Source organism: Coregonus clupeaformis, chromosome 15 (assembly GCF_020615455.1).
Source record: "Coregonus clupeaformis isolate EN_2021a chromosome 15, ASM2061545v1, whole genome shotgun sequence".
Lineage (NCBI taxonomy): Eukaryota > Metazoa > Chordata > Actinopteri > Salmoniformes > Salmonidae > Coregonus > Coregonus clupeaformis.
The window spans coordinates 14,759,598-14,777,646 of record NC_059206.1 but is presented as its reverse complement, the minus strand read 5'-3'; the positions used below and the strand labels follow the sequence as shown (position 1 = coordinate 14,777,646).

Genomic DNA, 18,049 nt, shown 5'->3' with positions numbered 1-18,049 from the left:
AAGGATCCTGGGACTAAACACCTCCCTCTGCAACTGGATCCTGGACTTCTGAAAAGATTTGGCATGGGTCCTCAGATCCTCAAAAAATTATACAGCTGCACCATCGAGAGCATCCTGACTGGTTGCATCACCGCCTGGTATGGCAACTGCTTGGCCTCCGACCGCAAGGCACTACAGAGGGTAGTGCGTACGGCCCAGTACATCACTGGGGCCAAGCTTCCTGCCATCCAGGACCTCTATACCAGGCGGTGTCAGAGGAAGGCCCTCAAAATTGTCAAAGACTCCAGCCACCCTAGTCATAGACTGTTCTCTCTGGTACCGGAGTGCCAAGTCTAGGTCCAAAATACTTCTCAACAGCTTCTACCCCCAAGCCATAAGACTCCTGAACAGCTAATCGTGGCTACCCGGACTATTTGCACTGCCCCCCCACCCCATCCTTTTTACGCTGCTGCTACTCTGTTAATTATTTATGCATAGTCACTTTAACTCTACCCACATGTACATATTACCTCAACTACCTCAACTAGCCGGTGCCCCCGCACATTGACTCTGCAACGGTACCCCCCTGTATATATATAGCCTCCCTACTGTTACTTTATTTTACTTCTGCTCTTTTTTTTTCTTTTTTCTTTTTTTTCTCAACACTTTTTTTGTTGTTGTTTTATTTTTACTTGTTTTGTTAAAAATAAATGCACTGTTGGTTAAGGGCTGTAAGTAAGCATTTCACTGTAATGTCTGCACCTGTTGTATTCGGCGCATGTGACCAATAAAATTTGATTTGATTTGATACACTTGTTGCTTCCTACCTTATTATAACTATTAAATGCAAAAACATTTCACAATATATATTGTTCTCACATATTTGCATTATTTAACAACGTAAATCATAAGATTTGGGGGTTTTGAGTAGATTATTCCTTTAAGTGAAATCTCCACCCACAAGGGGCACTGGGCCATGCAAAACGAACTCCACCTGTTTGTTATTCCAGTCTTTGCTTAAAGGTGCAATATGCAGAAATCACTCCGCCATTTCCTGGTTGCTAAAATTCTAGTTCTCCTAATTTCAGTTTATGTAACAAAACAAGCAATGCTTAGTGTAGAGAATCATTGTACCATCTAAACCGCTGTGAAATATATTTTCCATAACCAAAAATATTTATTTTGAGCTGTTTGAAGCTGGTGTACAAAACCCAATGTAAAAGACGCAAAAACGAAACTTAAGAGAGGGAATCATAGAAATAGCACACATAGAACAGATCTACCGCTTCTTAAACTTGCTTTCGAGAATGACAGTAGGGTCGCCCAAAAAGTTACATATTGCAGCTTTAAAACGGATATTTATTGACGTTTTTCACATTTTTTCTATCATAAATAGTTGACACATGGCACCGGGTACAAGGAGTGGAATGTTACAGAGACTGGCAACCAGGAAAAATAATAATATCTAACAGTGTGAATAAATATTGTAGTTTCATTCTTATGAGACTACAATTGGGGAATTTTCAGTCAGATGAGGCTCCTGCCCTCTAGTGGCAAAATGAAGTTAGGCACAGAGGAAAAGAGAGGTGGGGAAAGGAACTCAGGGCCACGTTCAGTTGCCAACTGTTGTCGAACGTTGCAGATAGAAACGCCATGAATAGAGCCAACATGATTTCTTGGTCTTTATGTCGGACAAGCATGTTTGTTCTACATTGATATTTATATCTGAACGTTCCAAAACGTTATGTTCTGCTGAATGCACCACAGGTCACACCAAAATCTTTGCTCAAGTGAACAACTGCTCAAGGATCAGCTCTCCTCAAACCAGAGATGACCACAATCACCAAGAATCAAATGATCAAGCTGATTTTGGACCATTGTGGTTCGCCCTGCACCATGGCCACGTTCAGTCGCCAGATGTTCTCAAATGTTGCAGATATAAATTATATGACTAGAGCCGACATGATTCCTTATTGTACATGTTAGAGAGGCATGTTTGTTCTACATTACATTTTTCTATCTGAACGTTCCAAAACGTTCCTGCTGAACGCGCCCCAGTTGATTGACATGACCAAACACACACCCACCGGTGACCGGAGCAATTACTCTAATTGCCAATAACAAAATGGACAACATCGATTTGATAGCACTTCTTATTTACAGATGAATAATCAAAATGTGTCTGAATTGTTGAAACAAAGATACTTTTAAACTGGTTGAAATTCACAGTCCCTCCGTTTCAATAAAAAATACTAGGGAGAAATAATTACTAATATGGACTAGCCACATGTAAATGAGAAAGACGTTGAATGGGAAGTAACATTAAATAGTAATTATTCACTTACTCGGCCATAGAATGCTTTCTAGTTTTATATAAAAAGGAACATTTGTAAATCAACATTTGATTTGATTTGTCCTTTCAACGGTAAGAAAATAAACCACGAGTTGTGGTTTTATAAAAAAAATGTAATAAAAAGTAACCCCCCCCTATCTTCCTTGTTACATTCCCGCGGTCCATGTTAGGGTTTTATGAGTCCGCAACAAAGCGCGCTTTCTTTTTGACGATCCACAGCCTACCTGTCGCCACGTGGAAGAACATCAAGAAGCTGCGGGAAAGTATTTCGATAATGTACGGAGTTTAAATATTACTTTTTCCTCAGTGTATCAAAATGCTTTTATATTTGTGATGATTGCAGGCAAAAATGGTCTTAATTAAGTTGCATATCCGTTTTTAACTAGCGATCTACTTTATGGATTAGCTTGAAAACGGCTAGGTCATGAAGGTTTGTGTTGGCTAGGTAACGTTATCGCCATAGAAATTGTAGCCACCATAGGCTTGTGTTAGCCATTTTGGTGGTAACTAAAAAACATTTTCAGTTAGCTAACGTTATCAATATACAACCATTCATATTTATTTTATTTTTGTAGCCATTTGGGAAATTGAACGGAATACCTCAATATGAAAATCTCTACAGAATGTTATCTAACTAAATTACCTAGTCAACATGGCGGCCATTTCGCTTTTTGACTCTTGAGACTGATTTGCTTTGTCAACTAGTTAACTAGCTAGGTAGTTAACATTAGCTAGCTAACTAGTTACATTTGAATTTGTACATGAGTGTGTAAATTTAAACTGAACTAAATACAGTCACATCTATTTGGATAACTAACTTAAATTGTGAAAGTAGTTAACGTTAAAATGATCTTGCTCGCTAACTACTGAACTTTGTTAGACATGCTTATCTAGCCAGGTAACGTTAGTGTGTGCATTTCGAAATGAATGGCTGCACGTGGTGGGCGAGCTTGGGAAGTTACTGCCAGCAGATAAATGGCATGACAAGTAGCTAACCACCTAGCACTGGCCTAGATGGCAGCTGATTTACTGAGATCACTAGCTATTCATGACTAACGTTTTCTTCCAAGGTTCGTTATTACATTCATTGTACAGTATTGGAGAAAATAAGTACTTGTTGGTGGCTGTGTAACTAAACCTAACTAACTAGCAGTAATTATTTATTGCAATGTCATTCTGTGACATGATTTTACTTTGCCAACATCAAGTACAGTAGCTAGGTAGTCAGTGGTCACTTGTTTAGATGTAAAATGCACTAGTAGAGCTAGCTAACTAGAGAACCTGGTAGAAGTTTTTTGTAACATTGACTACTAAAGGTGTGTTCGTAAATTCACTCCGGCGTGCCAGAGTGCGCTCTGGGCGTTGGTAAATTCAGAGCGGAGCGTTCAGAGTGCACACTGGACGCGCTGGACTAGGGGTAAGGTTGATTTGAACTTTCTGACCTCAATAACGAAAATCAAGCACCCATGCTAAAGTTAACTAGCTTGCTAACTACTTCCAGACACAAATGAGAGAACACCTCCCTCTGACAATTTTACCTCTCTAGTATAACTAGTTAGGCTGTTTACATGTTATCTAGAGCGTTGGTTACTGTAATTGTGCTGCTGGCAACTATTTAATAACGTTTTTTGACACTGGTCATATTCAACGGTGTTGCCTGTTCATAAATTCATTAGTTATGTGTTGTGGCACACAGACGAGAGTGCAGTGAAATACGAACGCACCCTAAAATGTAACAAGCTAGGTAATAGATACCCAGGTGTAGTTAATTGACATTTGTCATTTTTTGATTTCAGAACCACATTTGTAGATCATGGATGACTGGGATGAGGTAAATTACTCTAAATCAGTAATTTGAGCTGTTATTATTTACATATTAGGGGAGTCATTTGTGAACTAATGCTTAAATTGTCACTACCTGGTGTGAAATGTGTAATATTTAAATATAGGTGTACAGAAGCGTATGTGAATGGAACATGAAATATATATATTTTGTTTTTAACTTTGCAGGGTACGACAACCACAAGTAATGGTAGGTTCATGTACTTTGTGTGTGCACTAGCTGGATTCCCTTTGCTAAATGGATACAAGTTTTGCTTTCTGTAATAGCCAGGTAACATCCTGTCAGTCAGATGCAACTTGCTTTTTCGCGGGTGTTGTTGGTAAAGGCGTTAAACTAAATAATCACTGGATGAGTAACTACTTATTAATGGCTGAGATTTAATGTGTTTTTGTAGCAAGTGGAATGAGTTCGTGGACCAGTGTTGGCCAAAGTTCCAGTTTTGGGAGATCGACTGGTAGGATAGTGCCTTTATATCCATAAGGTAACATGCAAGAGTTGTAACATGCAAGAGTTGAAACATTGTTAATTAGATTTCTGATCTCTTCAGATAATAAAGTCAGCTCCTGGAACAGTGGAGGTGGCGGCTTTGGTGGGGGCAGAGGCAAGTTCTTTAAAATCAATTTTTTTATCTTGGTTCTTACTGGCGGGAGGGCATTGCACTGGTCTGAGTTCTCACTGTACTGATTTAAAATTCTTGTAATGTTTTCTTACAGGCAGAGGGTCAAGGGGAGGGGGTGGAGGCTTCAATAGTTTCTCTTCAGGTGCATAGTCTCAGAATTATTTCATGTACATTTTATTTGATGTTATTCTTCTGAAAGTTGCTGTGTAAAATGGAGTATTTCCTAGGGAGTCTTGGAAATAATTTTAAAAAAATAAAATACACTTTTTTTTTGAATGTATATTGCCCTCTGTCCTCAACAGGAGCTGATGAGAATGGGAATGAAGGTAGGTGACTGACTTGCTACCTTATACTGTAGTGGAAGACTGCAGTTGAGCAAATTCACACTTCGCACTGCTATCTGTTCATTATATCCCAAAATGCATTGCTCAGAATATTTACTGTCATGGGGATGGCACTAAAACAGAATGGAGGCATTATACTGTGCAAGGTATTTTATCAATTTCACAGTTCCAAAATGTATTATGCTGGTGATGCTGTCATTTTCAGGGTCTTCAAACATCTTCGCCATGACTTTGTTATTAATTCATGCCTCCAATTGTATGAATATTGATGCTCTCTGAATTGGTAGTGTTCTGTTCAGATAAAGGCAGCTCCTGGAACACTGGTGAAGGAGGCTTCAGGGGAAGAGGCAGAGGTGCGACTTGTGGTTCTTTCTGAAATAAACAGATTGGGAAAAATTATTTTCTGGGTCATTAACTTTCTGGAACAATTTGGGTAATTGCTTAACTCTTAATTGTGATTTCTGCTCCCTAAATGCATCACATTGCTGTCTCAACAGGGGGCGGCAGAGGATCAAGGGGAGGAGGCTTCCGAAACGGTACTGTAACACTTCATTTAGAAACTATTCTTATCCTCTAGTCCTCGTGCCCCACACTGTCATTTCTATTGATGAGCAGAATCTTAATAAACATTATGCCCTGATTTTTAAGTGTTTCTTGTATATAGTCTTATCCATCTAGCTATTGGACATAATGGTTTGCACGTGTGTTTTGTGAAATAAACCGTTTTGACTTTTTACAGGGGATGATGGCAATGATGGTGGTACGTTGGTTTTGATATTCTCTACATGCAATAATTTAATCATTCTAGATGGTTGGCTCAGTTTAAATTCTCATTGTCCTTCCAATAGTTTCTGGATGTCTTTTCACCTTTAAATATCTTGTTGACCATGCTCTTGTCCAATAGTAGTGATAAAAAGGGTGTCAGGTAGACTAGCGGTTAAGAGCGTTGGGCCAATAAAGGGTTGCGCGTTCAAATCCCTGAGCCGACTAGGTGAAAAATCTATGTACCCTTGAGCAAGGCACTTAACCCTAATTGCTCCTGTAAGTGTCTATACGTAGTCACTTTACCCCTACCTACATGTACAAATTACCTCGACTAACCTGTACCCCGCACATTGACTTGGTACCGGTACCCCCTGTATATAGCCTCTTTATTGTTACTTTTTATTTTTCATTTTAGTTTAGTAAATATTTTCTTAACTATTTCTTGAACTGCATTATTAAGGGCTTGTAAGTAAGCATTTCACTGTAAGGTCTACACCTGTTGTATTCGGCGAATGTGACGAATAACATTTGATTTGAAGTCTCTCTGGATAAGTGTACTAAATGACAAATGTAAATATGGAGGTTAACATTTTTGTGTATGATGGTTTACACTGTTCTTTCTCAAATTTGAAGTGGTGAGCTAATGAAATCTATCATGCGGTTTTATGGCTTTTTTTTTACTGAAGTCCTCGCTTTTCAGGGTTTGGAGGTGGCAGAGGTGGCAGGGGAGGCTTCCGATCAGGTAAATCTGCACATCACTTGAGGAAATTCTAAAATATTCCCTCAAATACTGATTTTGAAATCTATCCTTGGTCTTGTACCAGTGATGAGTATCATTCAAAGATGCCTGGTTTATATGTGAAGGTTATGGCAACCCTAAAATATTTTCAGATCTGCCAACCTGTACGCGTTTTGCGTACCATGCATGCAATTTGAGGTCAAAGTATGCTGGTGTGAAAAACTACCATAAAATGTACAAAAATGGGCTTCTAGTTGGTACATTGTAGATGTTTGACCACCTCAATTTCATTTAGGATCAAACAAGACTTCTGTGTTGGCTACGTTTTGATATTATTTAAGACTAGGTTTCAGGAAATGGCAGCTGCAGGTTTAAAAATAAATAAAACTGCTTCAACTTCCTGAGGGAGAACATGACTGACATCCTCCGGAATGACCTCCAACCTTATGCTTACATCAGCACCACCTTGTCAGAAAATTCTAGAGAGCCCTGATTTGTACATTTAAACTTGTTTCTAGTTAGCTACTGAAGAGAAGCCAAGTACCCATTCCTACTGAGGCAGTGTTCTGCCATTACGCAAAAAAAAAAGTCAATTTGCCTTTGATTTGAGCAGTGTGGGTGTTTGTATGCGCACTGTAGTGTGGGCCGGGTTTGCCATAAAAATTATTCAAGGTTGGCATGTCTGTGTTTTCCTCATGCTTCATATCTGTTGAAATGCTCTAGGGAAAGTTGTCGCTAACTATGGCTTGTTTCAGGTGGTGGTGATGAAGGCGGAAGAGGAGGATTTGGCGGAGGAGGTGATTTAGGGCCCTGTAAAATCGTATTTTTCCCAAATTCTGTTTTTCCAGGTTTCAGTTTCTCTATTTTTCAGGTTTTCACTCTCAATCAATTTTAACAAACTACTACATTGGATGTTTAAGTCCATAATGCCTAAACCACTCCAGGAGACTACTTTTGAGGTCTAGGACAAATTAGACATTTTATTTTTGGGTATAATTACCCTTATAATTCCAGTGTGCACCTAGCAAGAGGCACTGTTTATGTAGCACAGTTTGCAAAACCGATACTCACTGGATTGATTAAAATCATATTATGTCAGGTAAGCATAGGCTACTTTGTAGTTAACATTTAATTTAGAAGGTTTTTGGGAAAGAAAGCCTTTCCGTCTACCAGAAGACTTTTCATTAGCATCACTAATGGCTACACGGTGATAGACGCGCGCACCGCACACAGACAGGGAATTCTTGTTGCCTCTTAAGAGTTGCAGGAAATACGAATCACTGACGCATTCTGTTAATGTCTTATGATTAACTTTAGCAAATTAAGTTTCTATACGTTTATGCTGAACAAAAATATAATGCAACATGAAATTATTTGACTGAGTTACAGTTCATACGGAAATTAGTCAATTTAAATAAATTCATTTGGCCCAAATCTATGGATTTCACATGACTGGCCAGGGGTGTGGCCTTGGGTGCCAGGCCCAGCCAATCAGAATGAGTTTTTCCCCTCAAGGGCTTTATTACAGACAAAAATACTCCTCGGTTTCATCAGACTGTCCGGGTGGCTGGTCTCAGACGATCCCACAGGTGAAGACTGATGTGGCGGTCCTGGGCTGGCGTGGTTACACTTAGTCTACGGTTGTGAGGCCGGTTGGACGTAATGCCAAATTCTCTTAATGATAGAGGCTGCGTATGGTAGAGAAATTAATATTAAATTTTCTGGCAACAGCTCTGGCGGACATTCATGCAGTCCGCATGCCAATTGCACGCTCACTCAACTTCAGACAACTGTGGCATTGTGTTGTGACAAAATTGCACATTTTAGTGGCCTTTTATTGTCCCCAGCACAATGTGCGCCTGTGTAATGATCATGCTGTTTAATCAGCCTGTTGATATGCCACACCTGTCAGGTGGACGGATTATCTCAAGGAGAAATGCTCACTAAAAGGGATGTAAACAAATTTGTGCAAAAAATTTGAAATAAGCTTTTTGTGCATATGGAACATTTCTGATTTATTTCAGCTCATGAAACATGGGACCAACACTTTACATGTTTATTTTTGTCCATTATAGTTAATTCCCTACTAAGTTCAATAGTTTGTTTTATATTGTTGATGTCTGTTTTGCCTGGATTGTGATTCAATCAGTGTTCTTTGCATCGCAGATTATATAGAGCCCTAGTAATTGGCCTTATGTTTAAGAGATTGAGATACTGCTGTCACAGCAAGCCTTATTGTGAAACTTCCCATGTCCTATCATTCCAGGTTATCGTGGACGAGATGAGGAAGTATTCTCTAAAGGTTCCATGTTTTTCATTTCTTACTTAATAATTTCCTTGACCTGATGTTGAATGCGTTTGCATTTCAAAATGTCTGTTTATGTGGTATTTCCACCTATTTTAGGTTCAACCATGGCTGGGGAGGGTGGTGAAGATGGTGAAAATCCAGGTTTGTATGTTATGCAAGGAAGCATTTCGTTGGACAATGTATACCAGTGATCAACTAGATTTATAAAAAATAAAACAAATCTGAGTGGCTGGTCAGGTGTCCAGAACGTAATTACACATTTGTAGACTGCAAATTGACCGCAAGAAGCCCAAACAGATGTTTGACTAAAACATAATCATTTCAAATCTTGCTTACATTTGTATACGACCACGTCGTCTCTATTATGCGTAGGAATACTTGGGAACCGATTACCTGGTGTTCTTTTACTGCGTCGTGTCCAACAATTAACTTTTATTTTTATATTTTTTTATCAGAACTGGGGGGGGGGATAAAACCTGGCCTGCAGGCCGCCATTTGGGGAACCCTGATGTATCCCTTACATTCAACTTATAAAACCTAAAACTGTTCAATGTTGTTCCAAACAATATTTAAAGGGAACCATTGCATACTATTGTTTTTGTTGCATGTATTAAATGGTGGCGCTACAATTACTTGGGTCTCCTTTCAATATTGACAAGAAGGCTGCTTCTCTGCCCTTTAACATTCAGTTGCAGAAAGTTGCCTGTACATTTATTCAATGCTTAATGTGATCGCGCTCGTTTAACCTCACTCTCCCACCAGGTCCCCCAAAGGTGACCTACGTGCCTGAAGCCCTCTGTGAGGAGGAGTCGTCCATTTTTGCCCATTATGAGTCGGGCATCAACTTTGACAAGTACGATGACATCCTGGTCGACGTCAGCGGCAGCAATCCGCCAAAGGCAATCATGGTGAGTGCCTTACTGGAGGCCTGTGGCCTTAAAGTGCTCATCTCCTTACATTCATGACTGAATAGGCTTCCCCAATATTTCACACATCATTCAACCCTCCAATCGGTTGCATCATTAGAAAGAACAAGGAAAATGGTATGAGGTCGGGGGATGGCCCCAGAGCTGCACTTGCACCTTAAATGCTGGATTGTCATTAAAAAAAAAAGTTTTAAAGCAATGGATGGATAATTGGCGTATACTGGTTGTTGTATTGTTAAATGAGCTGCTAGTGATGGCAACGTTGCTGTGATTTTGAGACTGTAACAACCGGTTTTCCTCTTAGGCTTTTGAAGAGGCTGCCCTGTGTGAATCTCTGAACAGGAACGTCATTAAGTCTGGCTATAAGAAGCCCACCCCAGTACAGAAGCATGGCATCCCCATCATCTCCGCTGGCCGGGACCTCATGGCCTGCGCCCAGACTGGATCTGGGAAAACAGTGAGTTGCCCCTGTAGAACTGAAAACCTTAAGTAAAACGTCCTATTTAGCAAGCAGTCTTAATCCCACTTTTCTTTGTGAATGTGTACTAGCTGAATGTAGTGGGTCAAACACTAGCATGTGAAATGGCGCGCTGGTCATATTTACTCTTGGTCAACCGGGTTAACATACTCGGGTATAAATCTATAGCACTTGTGTTGGCTAGCGTGTGTAAGCCTGTGGGTAGAATAAGTATTGTAACTTTGCCCCCCCCAGGCTGCGTTCCTGCTACCCATCCTGCAGCAGCTGATGGCAGACGGCGTGGCAGCTAGTCGGTTCAGCGAAGTGCAGGAGCCAGAGGTTATCATAGTGGCCCCAACCAGGGAACTCATCAACCAGATCTACATGGAAGCCAGGAAGTTTGCCCACGGGTATGCAGTTATGTTCACTGCATATTTCAAAGGGAGTACAGTGCCTTGCAAAAAGTATTCATCTGCCTTAGCGTTTTTCCCTATTTTGTTGCATTACAACCTCTAATTTAAATGGATTTTTATTGGATTCCATGAAATGGACATACACAAAATAGTCAATTGGAGAAATGAAAAAAATAACTTGTTTTAAAAAATAACGGAAAAGTGGTGCGTGCATATGTATTCACCCCCTTTGCTATGAAGCCCCTTAATAAGATCAGGTGCAACCGGTTACCTTCAGATGTCACAATTAGTTAAAGTCCACCTGTGTGCAATTAAGTGTCACATGATCTCAGTGTGTGTGGTAGAGAGATAGATATCTGTTCTGAAAGGCCCCAGAGTCTGCAACACCACTAAGCAAGGGGCATCACCAAGCAAGCGACACAATGAAGACCAAGGAGCTCTGCAAACAGGTCAGGGACAAAGTTGTGGAGAAGTACAGATCAGGGTTGGGTTATAAAAAAAAAAAGATCTGAAACATTGAACATCCCACGGAGCACCATTAAATCCATTATTAAAAAATGGAAAGAAAATGGCACAACAACAAACCTGCCAAGAGAGGGCCGCCCACCAAAACTCACGGACCAGGCAAGGAGGGCATTAATTAGAGGCAACAAAGAGACCAAAGATAACCCTGAAGGAGCTGCAAAGCTCCACAGCAGAGATTGGAGTATCTGTTCATAGGACCACTTTAAGCCGTACACTCCACAGAGCTGGGCTTTATGGAAGAGTGGCCAGAAAAAAGCCATTGCTTAAAGAAAAAAATAAGCAAACACGTTTGGTGTTCGCCAAAAGGCATGTGGGAGACTACCCAAACATGGAAGAAGGTACTCTGGTCAGATGAGACTAAAATTGAGCTTTTTGGCCATCAAGGAAAGCGATATGTCTTGCGCAAATCCAACACCTCATCACCCCGAGAACACCATCCCCACTGTGAAGCATGGTGGTGGCAGCATCATGCTGTGGGGATGTTTTTCATCGGCAGGGACTGGGAAACTAGTCAGAATTGAAGGAATGATGTAGTTGGCGCTGAATACAGGGAAATTCTTGAGGGAAACCTGTTTCAGTCTTCCAGAGATTTGAGACTGGGACGGAGGTTCAACTTCCAGCAGGACAATGACCCTAAGCATACTGCTAAAGCAACACTTGAGTGGCATAAGGGGAAACATTTAATTGTATTGGAATGTCCTAGTCAAAAGGTGGCTCTACAAAGTTTTGACTTTAGGGGGGTGAATAGTTATGCACGCTCAAGTTCTGTGTAAAGACAAAAAAACTGAGCTTGAGCGTGCATAATTTTTTTTACTTTGCAACTTCAAAGTGGTAAGCATATTGTGTAAATGAAATGATACAAACCCCCCAAAAAATCCATTTTAATTCCAGGTTGTAAGGCAACAAAATATGAAAAATGCCAAGGGGTGTGAATACTTTTGCAAGCCACTGTATGTTAAACCCTTTCTCACCACCTGCGCTTTTCAAAAGTAATAGTGGAAATGGAGCTAAATATCATTTAGTTCTTATGGCAAAAGTTCAGGTAAAATCTTTCAAGATTGGAATGTTAGCAAATAAATCCAATGGACAGTAGTATTCTGATTCTGCAGACTTTATTCCGCTGTCTTTTGTAGAACTTGTGTGCGTCCAGTGGTGGTTTACGGAGGCATAAGCACCGGTCACACCATTCGTGAGGTACTGAAGGGCTGCAATGTGCTGTGTGGGACTCCAGGAAGACTGATGGACATTATTGGAAGAGGAAAGGTAATGAATCAGTGCTTCGATAACAAATGCATATTTGAATCAATCCTTGAGTAGTCAGCAGCCAGTTGAAACCATCAGTTAACCTAGTCCATTTTAGCCTCTTCTGTCTACTTCCCCAGATTGGCTTGAGCAAGCTGCGTTACCTGGTGCTGGACGAGGCTGACAGGATGCTGGACATGGGCTTTGAGCCTGCGATGCGCAAGCTGGTGGGGTCCCCAGGCATGCCAGCTAAAGAGAACCGCCAGACCCTCATGTTCAGCGCCACCTACCCCGAGGACATCCAAAAGTCTGTCTCCCAGATAACTGAGATAAACCATGATTTTAAATGAACTTTGAAATATTTCAAGGTTTCTAGCGGATGTATTGTTTTTTTTACATACAGTGGGGGGAAAAAGTATTTAGTCAGCCACCAATTGTGCAAGTTCTCCCACTTAAAAAGATGAGGCCTGTAATTTTCATCATAGGTACACGTCAACTATGACAGACAAATGAGAATTTTTTTCTCCAGAAAATCACATTTTTTATGAATTTATTTGCAAATTATGGTGGAAAATAAGTATTTGGTCAATAACAAAAGTTTCCCAATACTTTGTTATATACCCTTTGTTGGCAATGACACAGGTCAAACGTTTTCTGTAAGTCTTCACAAGGTTTTCACACACTGTTGCTGGTATTTTGGCCCATTCCTCCATGCAGATCTCCTCTAGAGCAGTGATGTTTTGGGGCTGTCGCTGGGCAACACGGACTTTCAACTCCCTCCAAAGATTTTCTGAGGTTGAGATCTGGAGACTGGCTAGACCACTCCAGGACCTTGAAATGCTTCTTACGAAGCCACTCCTTCGTTTCCCGGGCGGTGTGTTTGGGATCATTGTCATGCTGAAAGACCCAGCCACGTTTCATCTTCAATGCCCTTGCTGATGGAAGGAGGTTTTCACTCAAAATCTCACGATACATGGCCCCATTCATTCTTTCCTTTACACGGATCAGTCGTCCTGGTCCCTTTGCAGAAAAACAGCCCCAAAGCATGATGTTTCCACCCCCATGCTTCACAGTAGGCAGTGGCGGCTCCTGAAAAAATTCTCAGGGGGGGCAATTTTTCTGATGATTTAGGTGACCTACACACATTTTAAAAAAGATATGTCCAGCAACAACATGAAGACAGGGGCAGCATATAAGTCAATACCAGAAGCATTTATTGACTGATCTCAAAAGTGTTGGCTTACCAGGGTTGGTGGAGCCCTCAGTTTCATCTTTGCCTCGCAAAGCTAACTCAAACACTCCGCAAAATGTGGCGGATGTGGCGGTTCTTGCTAATGTCGTAGTAAATATATTTGTTATAGTGAATATGGAATATGATATGTTGAGTAAAATGTTGTGCTAAGATCTATTTAGGTCAGGAGCTGGTTATAAGTTCTGTTCCTATCCAATAACAATGGACAAAAGGGTCCTATCTTGTCAGCCTTGTCAGTTTCAGTTCTCCAGTAAACTTGTGATTATCAACACTAACCTCATCGTTGTGGCGGCGGACAGCTAGCCTGTATCCCTCATCCAGTTGAGTGGGAATGTTCACTCTCCCCAAAGCAGACAATCTCAAACAGCTATCCATGTGGGTCTTTGACAGCTCATGTTTCTTAATCTTTCCTGAAAGATGGTGCATGTCCGTTACACACCAGTCGCTGTCCAAGCGGTGCTGTCTGCCGCGCCGCCTTCAGGGTGAAAGAGTAAGCAGGGGGTAGCAGAAGACTGCATTAGCTACATCGCAGCCTGCTAGCCAGGTTTTTCGTTCGTACCAATTTTTGGAAAATCCTCGGGTGTAGGACTTCCCCCCTTTAGTAGAAACCTGTTGAATTATTAAATTTGGTCTGGGAGGTCCTAATTGTTTCGTTGCCAATTTATCTTCATTTGTTTGCCGACAAAAAGTAACTTATTTCAAAGAGACAATCGAGTTGCACTGAACGCTATAGCCATCTTGATAGTAGTACGTGAATTGATTGATGAGGCTACCCGCTCTTTTCTTAGTTACGTTCATGGTTATGTTACGTATGACGAAAGCGTAAGTGCAAGCCCTCAGAAACCCATAGAGATTGTATTGAAAGCTCTGATATTTGAAAAAAATAGATTTTACATGGGAGTCTATGACAGACTTCTGGGCGATTTTCAACCTGACTGAAATCGCCCCAAAGGGGGGGGGGGGCCATTTGAAGCACGACTTTAGCCTGATTGGACATTTAGTGGCACTGTGGCAGATCAGACGTCTAGATTACAACACTGATAACTACTGTTGCCGTGATATAATTGATTAGGAAAAAAATCCCTTCCTTTTCCCGTTTGGCAGTGCGTCGCCCATATCGCCCTATTGAACACACCGCCCCTGACAGTAGGTATGGTGTTCTTTGGATGCAACTCACCATTCTTTGTCCTCCAAACACAACGTTGAGTTTTTACCAAAAAGTTCTATTTTGGTTTCATCTGACCATATGACATTCTTCCAATCCTCTTCTGGATCATCCAAATGCACTCTAGCAAACTTCAGACTGGCCTGGACATGTACTGGCTTAAGCAGGGGGACACGTCTTGCACTGCAGGATTTGAGTCCCTGGCGGCGTAGTGTGTTACTGATGGTAGGCTTTGTTACTTTGGTCCCAGCTCTCTGCAGGTCATTCACTAGGTCCCCCCGTGTGGTTCTGGGATTTTTGCTCACCGTTCTTGTGATCATTTTGACCCCACGGGGTGAGATCTTGCGTGGAGCCCCAGATCGAGGGAGATTATCAGTGGTCTTGTATGTCTTCCATTTCCTAATAATTGCTCCCACAGTTGATTTCTTCAAACCAAGCTGCTTACCTATTGCAGATTCAGTCTTCCCAGCCTGGTGCAGGTCTACAACTTTGTTTCTGGTGTCCTTTGACAGCTCTTTGGTCTTGGCCATAGTGGAGTTTGGAGTGTGACTGTTTGAGGTTGTGGACAGGTGTCTTTTATACTGATAACAAGTTCAAACAGGTGCCATTAATACAGGTAACGAGTGGAGGACAGAGGAGCCTCTTAAAGAAGAAGTTACAGGTCTGTGAGAGCCAGAAATCTTGCTTGTTTGTAGGTGACCAAATACTTATTTTCCACCATAATTTGCAAATAAATTCATTAAAAATCCTACAATGTGATTTTCTGGATTTTTTTCTCATTTTGTCTGTCATAGTTGACGTGTACCTATGATATAAATTACAGGCCTCTCTCATCTTTTTAAGTGGGAGAACTTGCACAATTGGTGGCTGACTAAATACTTTTTTCCCCCACTATGCTTTTTACTTTTGCGCAGCTTTGTACAGAATTTCCATGTAAAGGATAATTCAGTAGAACCAGTCATGGCACGATTCTAAATGGTTGTTGTATGTTTATATGATGCCGTGTTGTCCTGTGGTTTTAAGACTGGCTGCGGACTTCCTGAAGAAGGACTATCTGTTCCTTGCTGTGGGCGTGGTGGGCGGAGCCTGCAGTGATGTGGAGCAGGTTGTGGTTCAGGTGACCAAGTTCTCCAAAAGAGACCAACTACTAGAGGTCCTCAAGACTACAGGTACCATCAGTACTTTGCTATATGAGCGTTGGCACCTCGCATGCTAACACTTAAACCACTATTCAGTGCATCCAAATTATATTTTCATGTTGAAGGGCATATTCTGCATTCACAGGGTCTGAACGCACAATGGTCTTTGTAGAAACCAAGAGGCAGGCTGACTTTATCGCAACATTCCTGTGTCAGGAGAAGGTTAATACTACTAGTATTCACGGGTAAGGAACTGTCTTCAAGTGATTTACCCCATAGTCATTGCCAGTTGGGCCTCAGATGTCTTGTTAGTCGTTGTCCAGCTGTATGACGTGTCATTTGGTGTTTCCTGTTTTGTCAGTGACCGTGAGCAGAGGGAGCGAGAACAGGCGCTCGGCGACTTCCGCTCAGGAAAGTGTCCTGTCCTGGTGGCCACCTCTGTTGCTGCCCGCGGACTGGACATCAAGGATGTCCAACACGTAGTCAACTTTGACCTCCCCAACAACATTGACGAGTACGTCCACCGCATCGGGAGAACAGGCCGCTGTGGGAACACCGGGAGAGCTGTGTGTTTCTTTGACCCGGAGGCCGACGGCAACCTGGCACGCTCCCTGGTCAAAGTCCTGTCTGGGGTAAGTGATTTCAATCTGCTCCAGTCAAAGCAGCCTTTACAGATGGATCAGCCCCACTGTCCGTCACAACACCTTTGTTATTGTTTTTGTTTTGTGGATGAAACATATGTGTGTCAAGCAGTGTTTAAAAAATATATATAATAATTAAGTACATATTCTGCTGTTCTATTGTCTGAGAGGGAAAAAGGTGTTTGCAGTTACTTTGTAATATCCCAAACGGACGTGGCAGTTTCACCATTAATGATTCCAGCTTTAAGGCCTGCTAGCTAGTCAAAAGCAGACTTGGAACTAAAATACAAATGTATTCTCACTGCAATTACTTTTCACAGGCCCAGCAGGAGGTGCCCAAATGGCTGGAGGAAGCGGCCTTCAGTGCTCATGGCACTACAGGGTTCAACCCAGGTGGGAGAACCTTTGCCTCCACTGATAGCAGGAAGGTATGGATCCGGTCTAGCGCTGTTATTTCCCATTGAACACTGTTTTAGTGGCTACATGTTTAGTGTTGTCGTTGTTGACACGTGGTTCCTCTCTTGACCTCAGGGGGGATCTTTCCAGAGCGACAGGGCGAGTCAACCAGCTGCTCCCCCCAGCGGTGGCTTAGATGACGATGAGTGGGAGTGATAATGCACCTCTGTAATTTTTTTGTTTTTGTTTTTTTGTTTTGTGTGTTTTCAAACTGTCATTTTTGGTTCAATTTAAATTTTGTTTGAGTGTTTTATTATATTGTTTAAAGAAAATAATAATTTTGCACTCCGCTTGATATTTCCGGAAATGTGCATGCTGGTAGTCCTGGATAGGGGAGATCCTATTACTGTCAACCACGGGTTCAAATCTGTGGGCTTGAGATGAAGCTTCTCAAATGTTCTAGTTATTACTAGTGCTACTGGCTCTTGTGGTTTGAATTGCGAAGCGTCACTTGCACATATATTTTCCTCTTTCACACAAATGTTTTGCCTCCCTCAAAATGTTGCATTTACACCCTGGTTAGTGTGTTGAACTAAAAACGATCTAGTAATGCTTGTCTGTCCCCAGATAATACCTGTAAAGCGTTGAATTTCAGTAAGGATTCTGCAGTTGGACCTAACTGGGGTTCTGTTAACCAATCTGAGGTGACCCATGTTTCGGATCGCTTATTGTAACCTCGATGTACAAGAGTGCTTACGTTTGTAGAAAGATTAATGGCATTTTGTGCCAGACGAAATTAGTAAATACATTTGATTTACTTGATGTTTGTTTAATTCATGTAGACGTTTGAAATATGGATAAAGTCATTTTATTGAAAGTAAAGAATGTCTTGGATAATTTGTCTGGCTTGTTTAATTTGAGTGTCTGAGCTTTTGGCGATTAG

The 18,049-nt window shown here is 41.4% G+C and overlaps 1 protein-coding gene across 7 annotated transcripts; it reads left to right on the top strand.

Annotated features, from left to right (window-relative positions):
- Positions 1 to 2,487: 2,487 nt before the first annotated feature.
- On the top strand, positions 2,488 to 18,003 carry ddx4 (DEAD (Asp-Glu-Ala-Asp) box polypeptide 4). 7 transcript variants are annotated; one of them, XM_041897432.2, is made up of 23 exons: positions 2,488 to 2,608; positions 4,129 to 4,163; positions 4,343 to 4,364; positions 4,570 to 4,629; positions 4,723 to 4,776; positions 5,097 to 5,120; positions 5,438 to 5,491; positions 5,636 to 5,674; positions 5,878 to 5,898; positions 6,604 to 6,645; positions 7,398 to 7,439; positions 8,909 to 8,944; positions 9,047 to 9,091; positions 9,713 to 9,858; positions 10,181 to 10,333; positions 10,589 to 10,743; positions 12,405 to 12,534; positions 12,654 to 12,820; positions 15,954 to 16,099; positions 16,215 to 16,314; positions 16,431 to 16,701; positions 17,031 to 17,138; positions 17,242 to 18,003. In XM_041897432.2, the coding sequence occupies exons 2-23, from the start codon at positions 4,146 to 4,148 to the stop codon at positions 17,320 to 17,322; spliced, it is 1,914 nt and encodes a 637-aa protein (XP_041753366.1). In that variant the 5' UTR covers positions 2,488 to 2,608; positions 4,129 to 4,145; the 3' UTR covers positions 17,323 to 18,003. The 7 variants fall into 7 exon arrangements, with proteins under 7 accessions (XP_041753366.1, XP_041753362.1, XP_041753367.1 ...); XM_041897428.2 differs by having other exon boundaries at positions 5,426 to 5,491; XM_041897429.2 differs by having other exon boundaries at positions 2,505 to 2,590; positions 5,426 to 5,491.
- The last annotated feature ends 46 nt before the right edge of the window (positions 18,004 to 18,049 follow it).